The following is a 17,443-nucleotide window of genomic DNA, read 5'->3' as shown; positions in this document are numbered from 1 at the left end:
GGAAAGGGCAAGTAAGTCAAGGTCTCCTCCTCTGTTTTTCACCCCCTCTGTCCCATCACTTGTTCTATATGAGATATTTTTAAAAGTCTTCTCATCCAAATTTCTCATTATATGTTCAGATTCCAAGTTAGCGTTGTTTTCTAAGAGTTGTAGCTATACAATGAACGGTTTCATTTTTAATTATTTACCAATCTGTAAAGAGTACTGTATGAGTGCTTTTTAAGGCTGTTCATTCGACTCATGTACAAACACCCCCCACAAAATTATTAATGCACATGTGTGATAAAACATGCAAGACTGTAGTACTTTTGTGTTTCAAAATCATGTGCATCATAATTCTTTTTGTGTAATATCTTATTAGTATAGAAGTACAACTTTGTGACACATGGTTCTATCATGATCCTTTTTATGTAGTCTTGTATATTGAGCATGAATTCACTTGTGCATCTGTGGGAAAATATGCATAGATTTATATTTATCTGCCTGAAAACTGTTGTTCTGTACTATATTATCATGCACATGTGTAACCAAAGTGAGAGGAAGAGCTTGAGATGAAATAGAGCAAAGTAAGAAAGAAAGCTGTAGGAAACCATCCGTTCTTCATCTCCAGAATTATTTTTTATAAATTCCTCTACTTTGAGTGAATTTCAGGAACAGTATAACTCATAGTGGAATGAACTAGAGGGGCTATAGGAAGACCCATCCCTTCGGTTGTCCTAGTGTGGTTCACTTAACAAATAACTCTAAGTGCCTAGGGTGGCCTCATCAACAAAGCTAACAAAAGTATGCAGATTCACAGAACAGTATTTATGCTATATTTTGCAATTACATACATATACTGTAATTTAGCCCTTTCATTTAGTTGGACTAACATATGTTAATGATATTTGAACCAGTTCGATATGGGTAAATGGATGGTATCTTTTAGAAGATAGTAATGTTCAGTGGAGATGGTCAAAGAATGCTTAACTGAAAGGAAACAAAGCCCCACATCATAGGTATACATGCACATAATATACAACCAAATCAGCACTGAAGCATTATTCTAGAAGAAGCAATACTTGTGTTGTTGCTACCAAATAAAAGCAGGACCAATTCACAGCTTTAAAGTTTAACTGTAATATTTATTGTACATAAATTCAGCCACTCTGCATACTTGGAAATGTACAGTACATGAAGCAACGTTAGAACTGAAACTGATCTCCTTTGGCAGGTGGTTGATTCCAGAAGTGATGTGTTTAATGGTCCCATATATTGAATGAGGCCATTGGTCAAGCTAACCAGGAATTTTCCATCCCAACAGCCATAATCATTCAAGGCTGCAGAAGGCCCTCCAGTTGCAAAGGGGCTAGGATTATGCTTTGCTCCCTTCCCCCAATATAAATGTAAACAGTTAAGAAATTTGCTCACTGCTGAATGCTTAGCATTTATTTTTAAACTTAAGTTTTAATTTTATGTGTTCCTAGATATTCCATTGATCACAACACAGAAGATAGATACTTCACTATTGATGCAAATACTGGAACCATAAAGACTGCCAAGGTCTTTGACAGAGAAGAAGCCCCTTGGTACAATATCACAGTCACTGCTTCTGAAATTGGTAGGTAACAAGCCCACAGGGTTCATAGTCCATAGGACTTGTTTTGAGGAAAATGGATCTTTCGGAAAGGTATACATTGATATAACATGGCATTATCCTCTTTTAGCTGCTCATAATATCTATCAAGCTTGGCAGCTGAACAACACGTCAAAGCTACTTCAGTTGTCTAAAATGGGCAGTTCAGTTCATTGCTTCTCGCATAATGTTCAAATACATATGTTAAACAAATATTTTGTGGGCCTTGGTTCAGAAATATGTCAGAGTATGTATGAATGGTATGTTATAATAAACTAATTTTGTAATCTTTTGCTATGATTTTTATCTGTTTTTAACTGGAATGCAATTGTGTTTGGGTAAAAGGAGATTAGACTTTCAAGATAAATCCTGTGTGCTTAAGATTCCAGAGAGAGATAAGTCCTCAGGAAAAAAATGGATGGTGTACTTCAAAACTTCTGTAAGTGTATCTAGTAACTTTACTAAAACAGAGATATTCAAGAATTATGAATATCAAACAACTGCTCACATTTTATTTGGATTGTTAATTGAGCACAAATCGAATTGACCCAAATTGGAAATAAAAGGATCTGGTAATCACCATACTCTGTTTAAAAGTAAATTTTAGTGCTTTCTTTTTTTTAAAGGTACATTTCATTCATTTCTAACCTCACATTGCTCAAGCCAAAATATTTTATTAGGTTGAAGTTTATTACTATCAGAGACTCAGACAAATAAAATCTTATTAATTTAGCATGTATCTTATCCCAAGTTTAAGTCAATCTAAAACAGGTTAATTAATACCTTATATCAACAATAATAAAACAAAACGTAACATTTTTTGATCAACTTCCTTATCCCATCTTGAATTATTAGGTATTATTATACTGTATACGCTTCTCAAAGACCTTGTAGAAATGATATCATAATAGCACATGTTCCACAGACATAATTTCTCCAACTTTTGCATGAAAAAATATATTTAGAATTAGAAGTATGGTGTAGTGGTTAAGGTGCTGGCCTAGAAACCAGGAGACGTTCTAGGTCTCCTTTAGGCATGAAAGCCAGCTGAGTATACAAAACATTGAACTATGCCAATGAGAAAATACCTCTATAGTTTTATAGAACGTATTAAACAAATAGTGGGCTATTCTGTGTCAAGAACCTGTTGTTTTATAACAGCACTTTGAAACCACAGTTGAGTGGAAAATCCATATAGATAAAGATTATCTTCTATTTCTTTCTTCCAGGACCACATTTAGCTATCTGATAGAGCCATACACATAAGGGTTTCAGATAAAAATATTAATTTATGCATGAAGTTATAAATCCGTGCATAAGTCATACTGGATTCCAAGTGCAGAAAAGTGTTAGAAAAAAATTACTCTTAAGAATATGGTTTGGATAACCCTCAAAGGTAGTCACAGATACTGATCTACAGCACTTAGATAGTAGCTTTAGCTTTAAAGCCTTAAGAGTATCTGGTATATAATTTTTTCCTTTGGGGATTCAGTCTTGAATGGTGCTATAGTTTTCCTTTGGGCTCTATAGGGGGATACTGATAGAGATTGAACAGGAGGACACCTGAGCTGATCCCAACCCTTGTGTTCCAGCTTATAAGCAGTATGATAGACCTGGTTCTGACAACTACTGCCCAGTCAACATACTGAGCTTTATTAGTCTTTTTAGGTGAGATTATTTTATTGGAAACCTCTTAATTGACTAGAACAGAAGAATATCTTAATAGTCAAACAGACCAGACCCAGGTTAAGATGAGATCCCTAGCTTGTCTCCCATCTAGACACTAATCAGACCCAACCAGTTTTTCTTTTGTAAGAAGACTGCATTGGAGACATTGCAATGGACTCCTGTGATAAGATTATTGCTTAGTTCATGTATCACACTAAATAATAGCTTGGTTAGCAGTGGTTTATTAAATAAAGCACAATTGGCTAGGCTCACATAGTACGGTAAATGATACACCACATTTTGGCTTAGTGTAGTGTGGGAACTAGGTGTGTGAACGGGGTGAGATAAAATATAATCAGTATTCTCTTGCTCCCCAAATTAGCAGCAATCCAAATGTCCCCTTCTTACATTAAGCAATGCAAAACATACTATCAGTTTCCCTAATCTAAAAGCATCAGTCTGTAGGGTAAAATTGGCATAATAAAATGTTCAGATTAATGTTACCATATGCCACACTTTTTAAAACTATGTTTCATGTTTAGTTTGTTTTCAGCATCCTCAGTATTGGCCATTAGAAATAGTGCTGGTTTGTGTTTTTTTAAAAGAATGACTAAAAGCCATGAATACAAGTTTCCTGTATTTCCACCGGTATTGCAAAAGATTTTACTGCCCAAATTTTATCATTGTGAGGGTTATACTGGGTAACCATGCCATTTCTTTATGAAGGAGAATAGTAAGACTAAGGTAGTGAAAATTCTTTCAGCATTAAATGTTGTTGTTAAAATCACCAGAATCCTGATTTTTTATTTTATTTTATTTTATTTTTTTGCTATCATAGACTAACACAGCTCTCCTCCTACAATGCCTTTAATTTCCCATTAAAAAGGCGCATTTCTCAACCATTCTTAATGACAGTTTTTAAACACCCGGTTATTCATTAATTCTCATATATTCCCACTCAGATATAGCAGGAAGCTATATGTGAAATATATGTGAATGATGCCCCTGATAGAAATATGGATGATGTTTTCCTGAAGCCATAATGCCACAAGAATTAATTATCTAATTGTTTTCTCTAAGTTGAGGAAATGTGGTGTTTAATATGCAGCTAAGAGATGGAATATGATAGTTCTTGATGAAGCAATCAGCTCTCAATCTGTATTAGCATCTGGGTCTTGAGTGAGCACACCAACCTCAGAGATTAATAAACATGGTCCATAATATTATATAGGTACTGATTCTAAGTTACAGCATAATTCATGCATTCAGTTCCAGCACAAACTGTTCAGACATGCCAATTGTCAGACATATTGATTTCTCATTGGGCTAAACAGGAAGACATCTGTCTCCTTATTAGGGCTTCTAGGAATATGTCTTATTGCTCCCCTGGTTTAAGGAGGCTACATGTTCAAGTTAGTATTGATTAGAAAGCAGAGACTGATCATAGAAAATTCACTCAGAGTGACAAAACTGTTGCATATTGCAACAGTTCATCAGTTAAGTTTCCCTTTTTATACAGTGTTTGGGTGGTAGTTTGCCACTGGAGGGCCACAGGGATACCCATTTGCCCTTAGGGGAATTGTGGCTCCCACCTCCTCTTCCAGTTTTTATCCATGCATCACACAACTCCTTATAATAGTTACTTTTGATTACTTAGTGATTGGTCAGTTATGGGTTACACATGTAAGGAAAGAAATAATCATACTTATAATCCTGAAATTCCTACCCCATTATTCAAGGAGGATTACATCAAGGAAGATTAAAGTAATTTAATAAGTAATTTGCCCCAAGTGAAGGTGTAAGAAGAGCTGATAGTCAATCAGGACCTATACCTGCTGATATGAGAATTGACTGAAAGATATTGAAACTTGGGTTGGAGGAGAAGATGAAGTCTGAGAGGCAAAGCACATGACAGGACTCTTCTCTAGTTGTTGGCAGATGTTTGAACTGTGTTATTTCCTTGAAAAGCTAGGCTACTTTCTAGAAATCCCTCCTTCCACTCTGTTTGATTCTAGTCCACTAGCTCTGGGTTCTTCTTCAGCATAGAATCTCCCACCCAGGGAGCCATATAACTTCAGGCCATCAAGACTGTCTTGAGGTAATGCTACTTTGTCTCTGGCAGTGACATTTGTCAATTTGTGCTATTATTTGGTATTCTGTTATGATGTGTCCAAGTCCTAATAAATTTCATTTCACAGAACATATCAAAGCTTTTTGCATAGGCTGTTTAGTAGCTGTCTCAAATCTAAGGTAATTATCCAATATTCTCATAGACTTTTTTTAACAAGATTTATTGAGATGAAAGAGATGAGGTTACATCTCTTGATGGTGGACTCTGAGAAAATTTTGGGAGCAGACCCAAAAGCAAAAATGTTTTGCATATATCCCTCTGGCTAGAACTTGTAGATATAATTAACTGAACTAATGCTCGTACAAGATCTATTACCAGAAGAAAGGGGATCTGAAACCATATACAAGTAAATGGCTGTGAGATCAAGTGCTGTACCATTGAACTCTGTCCCCTTTTTATGCAGAAGTTCAAGAAAGGACCACTAAGTAAATGTTCAATTAACCCACAATAAAAACATTTTGCATCAACTCTAAGAATATTCATATGTGTATAATGTTAGAAGGAATTCAAAATGGCATGTTGAATTACTTATTTTTGCATATTTTCCATACCCTATGAAACTGTTTCAATCCCCAGATGACCATGACTAGACCATTCATTATGACAAATAATATTGAACCATATGTCCATGTAAAAGATTGCTTCTTCCAGAACAAGAAGGGAATAAATTTGTTCCTTATATCTTTCAGGGCAATATTAAAGCTAATGGTGGTAGTAGCAACTTCTCTGCTGTTTTATTTCTGTGCTAAAATAAATATTAGGTATATCCATTGTCCAGTGACAGGGTGGAAGCCGCTCTAGAAGAGTGAGATATTGGATTGTGATATGAAAAACCCAGGAGAAAAAACTAATGGCAGTTGAAGAAGAGAAAGGTGTTCTGGGGAAGCACTCAATTGTTTAAAATATGACATATGCAACTGTTAGTGTAAATACAACCATGGGAAACCAAGAGTTGTCAAAATGATGCAAGTTCCACTCTTTATGTACTTGCACACTGTATGGTGATGCAAGGATAAAAAGGGTGGAGTTTACATCTCAACATCATGGCACACATTTCTTCTTGCTTTCCCTCCCCCTGCCCCCACTTAGGCATCCAGTAAACTGGGGAAAATTATTAAATGTGCATTATATCAGAGGCTTCACCCCTTTTGAACATATCTTATAATGTTGCATGCATATACACAAGGAGTGGAGCTTCTGTCATGATGTCACAACATACATTTTGTCATTTTGACAAAACCTCCAGATTCTGTAGATCTCATTGGTACTAGATGACAGTGACAGTGCAAAAGAAAATCAAATAAATAAATAAATAAATTTAAATTTCCATCAAAATCAACCAGTAGAAAAGTGTGTACTTTCGGCTAGAATCTGCATCCCACTTTCTGTATGCCTAGGTAAATATACCCAATCTAAGTAGAATTGTAAGGAGTTTCCTTCTTGTATCTGATTGCGTAGACAATCTAAGCTATCCTGTTTCAATTTTTGAAAAGTATCAACATTCTCGTTGGCCTTTTCTAATGTTATCTCTTACATGCTATGCCGTATAAGGAATATATAGGCAGGCAATGTTTAAAGCAGAGGGTGGTGAGATTTATTTGCATTGAATTGCTGCATCAGATGGTTCCTCTGCCTTCTAGCTACCACAAAACATGCAACTTCACAAATAAACCCCAATGAAACATTAAAATCTTAGTTAATGCTAAGTCTTGTACATCTGTTTATGATTAGTACTAAATTATAACCGAAAGCTTGCTGCAGTGGAAACAGAAAAGAAAAAAAAATAGTATACAAAGAGACCGTGTAGCACATCTCCAGGTTTCAGAGGTTAAACTCTTAATATTGAGCTATAAAATTATGTTTTACCATAGAAACGTATTTAGTTTGAAGTATTAACTCAATCCCAAGAGTAGAAATCAGTTTGCCATCTTTCTCAAAGTGTCTGTTCATTATACTAATGCAATTCTTGTCACTACTGTTCTCTATACATTAAATTATGAAGTTTGACTGTATCACCTAGTAGTAGTAAACAGCAGTGGAAATATGATTAGAGGGTATGCAAAAAGCTACCCGTATTAATATATAACAATTCTTCCTATTTATGTTACCAGGCATCATCTTATGGTGATCAAAAGCTGTGAAGATCAGAATTCTGAGCTTAGGTACCTCAGAAATAACCCCATCAAAGAAAGATGATTCCCTCAGTAAACATAAATGATTAGCCTGCCTAGGACCTAAACAGAAGTACGTCTAAAAATCATGGTCAGAATTATCCAACTCTTTCTTTCTAATTTCATACATCAATCGGAACTCAAGTAAATTTTGCAACTCCAAAAATCAGTGCAAATGTATCTGTATATTAGGAGGAAATGTTCAGGAAAATGCATTATGTTAATGGAAATCAGTGGCAAAAGTCTTGCATTTGAAATGTGCATTTTGTAAGGAAAGGTGGCTACAGAATGAATGTATAAAGAAAAGTATGCATGGAAATGGATTTGTCAGCCCTTCAAGGTAGCCCAGACTAAGAAACCGATGCTATGTAGGTCAGTACTACTTTTATTGTAAAGCTATAGTAACAGATTCTTGCAAGTCTGAATGCACTTTCCTCTCCCTCTCTTTATCTTCATGTGAACTAGGGAGGGGCTCGTCTGAGGTGTTTATTCTTGTTACTTTCTTGGCCTGGGCTCAGGCCCCTTTTATCTGACTATTGCCTTGGTAGCGGCTCCTCTTCCTGCCCTTTTCCTCTGCCCTCTATAGAATGTCAACTTAAAAAAAAAAAAACAGCAAACTGATATGGAGACCAAAACAAATTAATTCAAGAATGGAAACATGAGGAGCTTGAAAGTGACACATATTTGGTATTAGGATAGCAGCAGCGCACGTGAGTTTCACATTCTTCAATTTGCAATACTCTTTGGATTCAGATGAATTTTGCCACCAGCCACCAGCCATTTTTTGGCCCAGGTTTAAGAAACAGCTAATTTCAAAAGAGCAAGAAAAAGTTGATATGATTTTTTTTTTTAATGTTGATAACAAAGCATCAGCCAAACTCTTTTTTCTATTAGTTGGTGTCAGTCCTACAAGAAACTAAAAACCAGTGCCATATAGGTCAGGATTACTTTTATTGTAACAGCTATAGAAACAGAATCTTGCAAGTCTGAATGGGCTTCGCCCTCCCTCACTTTATCTTTGTGTGAACAAGGGAAGGGCTTGTCTGAAATGTTTTCTTAAATTAGTTCCTTGGCCTGGGCTCAAACTCTGCTTATCTGACCATTGCCTTAGTGGCTCTTCCTCCTGTCCTTCAGGGCTGTTCCCTATTTCCTCTACAATTAGTTTGATATAATACAATAATTTTAAAAAATAATAATAATAATGTCTTTTTAAGCCTAGCTTGAAAATGCAAATCAATACAGCTGTTTGCTGAGTCATCCATAGGTCTTCTCCTATTTACAGATTTAATGTGATTGCAAATGGTTTCTGTCTTTAAAAGCAACAAGTGACACTGCCTGCATACTGCACAAGCCTTCAGCTTGTGTATTTCATCACCTTTTAACTTTAAAAAGATAAAAGGTGATGAAATACACAAGCTGAAGGCTGTGAGTGATATTCTTGCATGGCATTCAATCCACATTTGATTTTCAGTTTTTCATTGGTCATATCTTATGTTTATGCAAAAGCATAAATGAAATATTTTATATAAAAAACACAGTCTAGCAAAGCCAAGTACTAACTGCTGCCCTCGATATCAATTGCAAATCATTCTGAACCCTCTGAAGAAATGTATTCTATTTGGATGGAATCCTAAATAGTAGTTAACCAGTATGTGAGCAAGCCATGGATTCATGGGCTTCTAGCACAGGGTTTTTCAAACTTTGTTCTGCTAAACCCACGGGTTCTATAAGAACGTGAAGGGGCTCCATGAGAGTAAGGGGAAAAACTCATTGAGCCAATTTTCTATCACTAGAGCTTCGCTTCTTGATCAGAGGTGTGTGTGTGTGTGTACATATACATACACATACATACTTATACAGAGAGAGAGAGAGAGATACATATACACTTACAGGTTCTGCAGTCTGAAAGAATGTGAAAACTCCTGCTCTAGGAAGATATAAAAACATTCTACTTCCATTTTCAATTTGCTGTAGGTTCTCATGTGTGATCCCAGACAAATTGTTGTTAATCTTAGATATTGCTTGAGGTCAGCACACACAATCTGGTGCCTTCTCAATGTTTTGAACTGCACCTTCCATCTGTTCTGGCCAACTTGTCAGAGTTACAGTTCAGAAGGCCATGAGATTGCCTGCCCTTGTTTATGGAAGCAAATAACTTCAAATTGTGCTTTCTGATCCTGACTTGTTTCCCTCAACAGTAATTAATAGGGCTGTGCATAATTGATAATGATTTGGAAGAGTTACTTCTGTCCGAATATAAGCACAGCACCCCTTTGCTATTTAAAGCATGAATGTCTTTTTTTAAGCAAAAGGAGAAGCTGGAAAATAGACATGCATGTTGTAATTAATAGCATAGAGGTGATGGGTTGTACAAAGTCCACATCACTTCTTAGAAATCATTTTCAAAGCATGCACCACTACAGCAATTAAGACACTAGGCTAAAGTTCCTGGCAAATGGTATAGGATACCTACCGCCTCTTTTCAGGGAATGTTGAGCATACATGTAAACACAAGTCCTTAGAAACATAAAACTAAATCATAAATCAGCATTGCATCCAAGTCCTGACAATATTTGATGAACAGATTGAGGTCAAGAAACCATCTTTGTCTTATTTCAATATTTATTTCAGTTCATTTTTAATAAAGCCTATTTTAGTTTATTTAAGTGATGAAGTGTTTCATTTTAACGAAAATGCTACTAATAATGTTAATGAAGACTCTTAATCCTATGTCCCTTCCATCCAAATAAGTAATTATTTAATTTTAACTCAAAAAAAATAATAATTCACAGATGCAAAGACTAACTGCTCTTTTATGGAGACTGTATCCATCAGTGGCAGATAAAATGTCTACAATTGTCTAACAATATTCAAAACTGGAAACAAACAAAGAATATCTTCAGTTTCGTCATCTAATATAAATAAGACGCACACCAGGCAGTGTGGTTGAAACATCCCTTTGTATGTTCATGTCATGTTGACGGACATACAAAAAGGATAGGGTTTCAGTCATGAGGTTGCGATTACCAAGGAAAGAAAGGGAGATGTAGTAAGACACTAGCTCTTATAGTTATGTAATTGGTTTTTTAATGGCCAGGTAGAGTAGAGACAAGGGAAAAGAAAACCAAATAGAAGTTGATTTCATAGTATAAACAGTGGAGTGGACCCTCCCAAGCTAGCTCTACTATGATGGCAGAAGAGAGTGGCTGACATCACTCAGAGAAGCTTAAGGAGCTGTTTAGAGAGCTAACTCTGCTGGCTGATCTTCTAAAGGTAAGTATATATATAAACTTAGATAGGAGGCCACTAGAAATTTTTAGGGCTGTAGCTAGACTATGAAGTTAAAAATCATGGAAAAATGTTTATCACTTTTGTATTGTGGCCAAAAATCCTGATATGGATGTGTCCACAGAGATATCAGGAGTCAAGCTCAATTTGAAGGAGTTTTTATGTTGGAAGTTGTAGCATGTTTCCTTAACTGTTCCCCCACTTTTAGTTGCCTATACTGTGTATCAGCTAGGAAAAAATACTGGCAGTCATACTGGCATATTTCTCCCTTTGATGTAATTCAGGAAGAGAATGAGTCAAATAGAAGCTCATATCAGCAGACCCTATGAAATGGGCTATACCCTTCCACCTCTGCTTAATCATAATGCACACTAGCTGTACTCATTACCAGCTTTTGAAATTAGAATTTCAAATGGGTTGAGAAACCTGGTTCCAGGGCATGTCTATTCAGGATTAGATCCTGGGAAAAGATAAAGCTGCTTTAAGAAGCTGCAGATGGGTGCTATGTTCATATCCCTGCATACTTCAAAGCACCTTCCCAAAATCAAATCCAGAGTGCTGCATTGTCCGAGTGATTAATGTTATTGTATATATTTGGATAATACGATAAATAAAAGAAAGTACAGAAGGGCAGGAAATATGTGTGGAGAAGAAAAGAGAATTCTCCTGATCTCTAAAACATGGTTAAGCAATCCGAAATATTTCTCCTGATATGGCTTGGGATGATGGGAATTATAATCCAGTGCATCCCCAGAAGGTACCAGATCTCATGAGGAAGACTACTTTATACTATGGAGATTCTATCACAGTGTTTTCAAAGGTAAAGAAAGCACTGTCAAGGCAATTTTTTAAATTTTATTTTAGTTTATTTATTTTGCAGAGATGATAAATCAAAGTCACTGGTATCATTTTGTTACAAGATTCTCTATGTATATAGGGAGGGAATTGCTACCTTGTCCCTAAAATGAGTTACTTTTTATCAAAGAAATATGAATAAGGAGTCTGTCCTCAAGAATAAAAGTTTCCTCTATTTGCAATAATATACGTTCTAGCTATTTATTTCTACATGTCCTGATATTACAGTGTCACGCAAAAATAGCTTTAAATAGCTAGAAAATATATTTTGTAAAATGCACACAATTACTATATGACAGCTTTCAAGGGAAGAAATAAAGTTTGAAATTTCAGTATGGAAGAAAATTACACAAATGGTTCTCTAGCAATGGATGTATGCTTTAGAAGGCAATTTGAAATGGATTGTTTGTGTGACTATCCAGATCATTTATTTAGATGTTTGTTTTCTTTCCGAAGAAGTTGCTCGACAGGAGAGCAGAAAATGTACTGATGAGGTTCAGAGGAAAAGATTGGAGGATAATAGATTCTTTAAGAAGGAAAATGACAGATTACCATAGGCTTTATTAAGATCTGACTCCCTGAAATGCCAAAATGTAAGAAAAATAACCATAAGGAAAGTTGCTGTGTATACTCACAACCGTATACTAAAACTATATAATTTTATTAGGATGTTCGATGTTCTCAGTTGTGGCTGTGTAGGGAAGAGGATGAGAATGGCTGACTTTGTTTTGTTTTGTTTCAATTTTTCCAAAATTTCATACGAAAAATCCAATTTGCTAGAAGGCTAAGTGCTGGTGTGCTTCCACCTCTCCTCTAGCTCAGCTATTGCTCAGGTTGTCTGCCTTTCGCTTTATCATCATCATCATCAGGGCAAGTGAGCACACCTCAGAGGTTTGAAAGCTGGGAGAAAAATGCAAAAAAATCAGGCAAAAACATATCCCCCTATCTGTGTTTCCTACGGACCTTTGATTTTTTCCCCAAACAGTTGAAAAAATCAGAAAGAGGAAAAACAAGTCCCCCGTACTGTTAGAGTAATGAATGTGATATAGCAAAGTGCTTATATAGGGCTAGCCTTATTCCCCTGAAATATTTTCTTTTTGCTATTGACTTGTAATCAGAATAATCTTTCATCTAGAGTATCAGAACACTACAGTTCCAAGACCAGCAATAGAGTACAGCTCTCAAATGCAAGGTTGAAATGCATTTCTGCCCTGAGAAGCAGTACAAGAAACATCTGGAGCTGGCCACAATGATGGCAAATTGTGAAAAGTGTGTCACGATGTAAGCTCTGCCTACAGCTCTATGACACTGCAACACAGGTACAAAAGGAGGCAGAGTTTCTTTAAAAAGAAAAGTGAAGTTAGAGTAAAGGATGGTCTAAAAATGAATATTGGATGTATTTCAATTTTCCCCATAACTTCATTTTTTTTAAAAAATATATTTATTTGTTTCTTCCATGGCTTCAGACCATCCATAAATTTTATAAGTCTGGCACACTGGGATGTGTGGGGCATTACTGATAATAAAGATAGCACTAGAAGTGTGCTCTTCATTTTGTAAGCAGGCTATGTGCTTGCTTGTTTGCTTATTTATTTGTTAGTTTAAGAACTCCTTAAAAACTCCTAGTCTGACAGGGAGCCAGGCAAACAACACAACTTGGAACTATCTTCAAGAACTTTTCCAGCTCTACACAGATCACATTGCATATGTGATACAATATATATTACATACCTGTCCATAAAAGCCATAGCTGACAAAATAAAAACAGAGTGCTAGAAATAAGCAATCTCTGGATCATCTTTTTTTTGGAATGTCATCCAAATCTGTGAAATTTTGGACTACCCAAGCCAAGTTTAACCCCTCCTCCTGACATAATCACCCAGAAAATTCCCATTTTTATTGTTCACAGAAGACAGGGGAGTTTATCCTCACTTGATGGCCCATAATAAACAGGTGCACTGTGTTGGAAATCTTCAGAATTTCTAATTGGGGTTTTGGATGTCTCCGGGCAAGCATCCAGAAGATGTGTGATTGGAAACTATAGAATGATAGATTTAGAAAGTGCCATTCATCCGATTGACCAATCCCTTGCCAAGCACAGAATCCAGGTAAAAGCATCTCAGACTGATGGCTGCATAGACTGTGCTTGAACATATGCAAGGAAAGAGAGTCCACTACCTCCCTGGGAGTTGTGTCAAGGGAAGATAAACTGTATCCTCCTAAACTAAAATGGGACATCCAGAGAGCAAGCCCAAACCATACATGTTAAAGTTCCTTCAAATCTGTAATGTGTCCAACATAAAATGCTTGAACACCAACCTTTGAGTAGCCACTGGGTTGTACAATAAACATGAAAAACAGTTCTTGATGAATTGATCGAATGCGAGGCCACTGATTTGATAAAGCAGGATATCAGCAGGATATTACACCTTATGCCAAAGGTCTGGCAAGTTCTCAGTAATGCTCTTCAGTTGTTTAGATAACTGAGCTGTAAGTTTAGGCTCTCCTGAGATATTTTTCTGGGTCCTTTCCTATTCATTTTAGTCTTTTAGGTTACCCTGGCAACACAGAATAGTGTTTAGAGAGGCAGTAACAAAGGCTTTAATAAAACTCAAACTCCACTGCTGATTGGCCACAATTTAGGTATATCATGCCCCCACCCCTTAAATTCCTCTCTTGATCCAAGAATACACCAAAATGTAGGATGGGAGTCCAAGAGAGTGCTGAAATAGAGAAATCAAATCATGTCTGTTCTGAACCTAAAATGGTAGCCAAGGAGACATCATCAGAAAGTGTAGGAAGCTCTGTAATTATACCAGCTTCCAAACTGCCAACATACTTTCAGAAGAAGAAAGATGTTTTGTTGTCAGTCAGAAGTAGGTAAAAAAGCAGGGTGTCCCTTTTCCGTGACATTTATTAATGTTTAAAAGGGAAAAACTTAAAACCAGGGGGCAAACTGACCGATTCTGTTTGGCTTCTAGTCTTCTAGTATTACCCGTTGTAAGTAGTAAAGTAGTAAATTATCAGGCGATTTTAATGTCTGATACCAGATAATTAAAGCAAATGAGTTCAGCCTTTCGTTGTTCAAACTTTATTATAGGATTGCAACTCCAATGCATAATGTAACATTCATTTGCACGCATAATTGTTACAGCATGTTAATCCCCTAACCTACCTTGTATTTGGCAGAGAGTACTGGATGATTGCCTATGCAACAACTGTGCTAATGAAACTATTTTGTTCGTCCTGATGGCTAATTTATTGGAGATTTGTTTTTGTTTGGTGAATTATTTAAAGGGCAGCTTCTTTCCATACTGCTGCTGTTTCTCTCTTGCTTCATTCTGCATTTATAATTGATCACTGGGAGCCAAAGAGCATTCAAGCATTCCTCATTCATAAGGTGATGATACAACTTGATCCTGCTTAGCATTTTTTTTTTCCTCATTAGTTGGTTGCTCATAATTCTCAAAGGGAGCAAAGTAAGCAGGATCCAGCCAGTGAAAATCAGAGAATAGTAAAATCTAGAGTGTAGAATGCACATTGATTTCTGCATGCTGAAGGGTATCAGCACATGGTCTTCCTGCTATTTTAAATTTAAATTTAAACTTTATTTTAACATTTTTTTAAAACGTAAAGCTAGCATGCCACAGAATGAAGTGCTTAATACCCTGTGCCATATTTATTTCCAGGAATATCTCTAAAATCCACAGATGATGATGGCTGCAACCCTGTTTGGTTTTGAAATGTACCCAGGCTCCAAGGGGGGGGGGGGAATGGGAAGGGGGGGCATGTTAGGGAGTGATTGGCAACAAAGATTAGGTATCCCTTCTTTAGTGCTACTCTTTTGCTCATGTCTGTGCAATTATTTTAATTTGAAAAATGGGAAGGTAGCATGAGAAAAAGCAGAGCCTCAGCCTCTTGCCTCATGGTTCCCCCCCTTACCCCAGGAATTCCTCTACAGCCGTGTTTCTCAACCTCAACTACATGGAGGTGTGTGTACTTTAATTGCCAGAATTTCCCAGCCAGCATGGGGAATTCTGGGAAGTGTAGTCCACACATCTTAATGTTGTTGAGGTTGAGAAACACTGCTCTAGACTAAAGCTGTAAGAGCTCACTTTTACGAATCTGGAAAACCATTAGAGTCAGATTGTTCTGATATCTCTTTGCTCCTATTGAGCGGTCATCTGAATTGTTTCAGCCCAGAACTAGAAGCCTACAGCTGCCCGCCAAATTAAAGTTGTAGTAGTTGAGGCAACTACTCTGGAACCTATGTATTTATTCTTTGTATACAAAGAATGAAATGTGAATGTTTTTCAGTTAAGCCTTTCAGTGAAGAAAAAGGAGCCCACTTTCCTGTTATGGTCACTATAATCATAGAACCATATTTCCATTGAGGTTTATTTTACAATGTAGGGGTGTAAGAGTAGGGCCTCTTTGAAAACATCAATATTCTGATACACCAGTAATTCTGAACAGTGTCATTCTACACAATATTGTTGTTTTTAGCTGAAGCTAAATCAGTTCATAACAACTTATTTTAAATGTTTTGTGATCATTCCCTCCTTTATGACATGCTTTCAGTTCTGTTCAAATACAGTATATATATGGGCTACAGGAAAGAGAAAAACCACTGAAATTGTTCCCTGGTGCAATATTTTTGTGCTTTGTGTCTCAGAAAGAGAAAATAGGATTTGAAAGTTGAGTAAATCTACAAGTGTTCCAATCTCAAATTTAGGATAAATGGGGTAAATAAAGAAATAAATATAAAAGGTAGCTTTTCATGGACAAGGGAGATTGCATGTTGGCACTGTGCCCATTTTTAATCAATTTTAGATATTTCAAATTACTATATTGTATACCTCAGTACTATAAACAAAAAACACAATAAATAAAAAAGCAGGCACATTTACCTCTTTTTATACGTCTGCAGTTGCATAAAAGATCTGGTCTGAACCAATAATATATTTACAATTTCAATTCTGCTGAGCATACCCCCAAAGCACATTACCTACAGTACATGACTATCTCAATAGGCAGGTCAGCAAAGAACTGGTACTTAGTCGGTACTCAGAAAGGGAAAATAGGATTTGAAAATTGAGTGAGTCTACAAGTGTTCTGATCACAAAAATGGGATAAATGTGTGTGTGTGTGTGTGTATGTATGTGCGTGTGTGTGTGTGTGTGTGTGTGTGTATATATATATATATATATATATATAAAAGGTAGCTTTGTGTGGGCAAAGGAGATTGAATTCTTACATCTATTGATAGACATGTTTACTCATAAATACTTCCAATTCAGTTCAGTGGGATTTACTCCTAAGGAAACAGGTGTAAGATTGTAATACAAGGTGACTTACAAACATTAGGCATTTAAAACCTCATGAAATTCAATCACAACAGAACAGAGAACAATTCAAATACCAGCCAATGAGACTTTATCACTGTTTTATCTTGGGACATACTGGTGCTAATGTCAGAACCATACAAAACCATGTATCAATTCTGCCATTTATTTCAAAAATTAAACAAGTTATGTATCTGCTGAAGGATGAATCGGATCTCCATTTACTTATGCTCTGCCTATCTTTTTGCAGGGCAGGCAATTAAAACAACTACAGTAATGAAATGTATGGAATTTACTGCGACAATATTCAGTGGTGGCTAGTAAGGTAGCAATGAAACTTAATGGCTGTTGGTTATACAAAACCTTCAGT

At 36.3% G+C, this 17,443-nt stretch overlaps 1 protein-coding gene across 2 annotated transcripts in view; it reads left to right on the top strand.

Moving 5' to 3' along the window:
* CDH18 (cadherin 18) overlaps positions 1–17,443 on the top strand; it is a 302,248-nt gene that overhangs the window by 255,415 nt on the left and 29,390 nt on the right. For both annotated transcript variants that reach the window (XM_088130719.1, XM_088130718.1), the window contains exon 8: positions 1,467–1,600. In XM_088130719.1, coding sequence (XP_087986845.1) covers positions 1,467–1,600 — 134 coding nt within the window. The remainder of the gene's footprint in view (positions 1–1,466; positions 1,601–17,443) is intronic.

The sequence above is a fragment of the Python bivittatus genome, unplaced genomic scaffold (genome assembly GCF_059951505.1).
Source record: "Python bivittatus isolate LINGU-HERP-01145 unplaced genomic scaffold, Pbiv_v1 ctg000840_np1212, whole genome shotgun sequence".
NCBI classification, from domain to species: domain Eukaryota; kingdom Metazoa; phylum Chordata; class Lepidosauria; order Squamata; family Pythonidae; genus Python; species Python bivittatus.
Note: the sequence above shows the minus strand (reverse complement) of the source record. Positions and strands in the feature narration are given on the sequence as shown.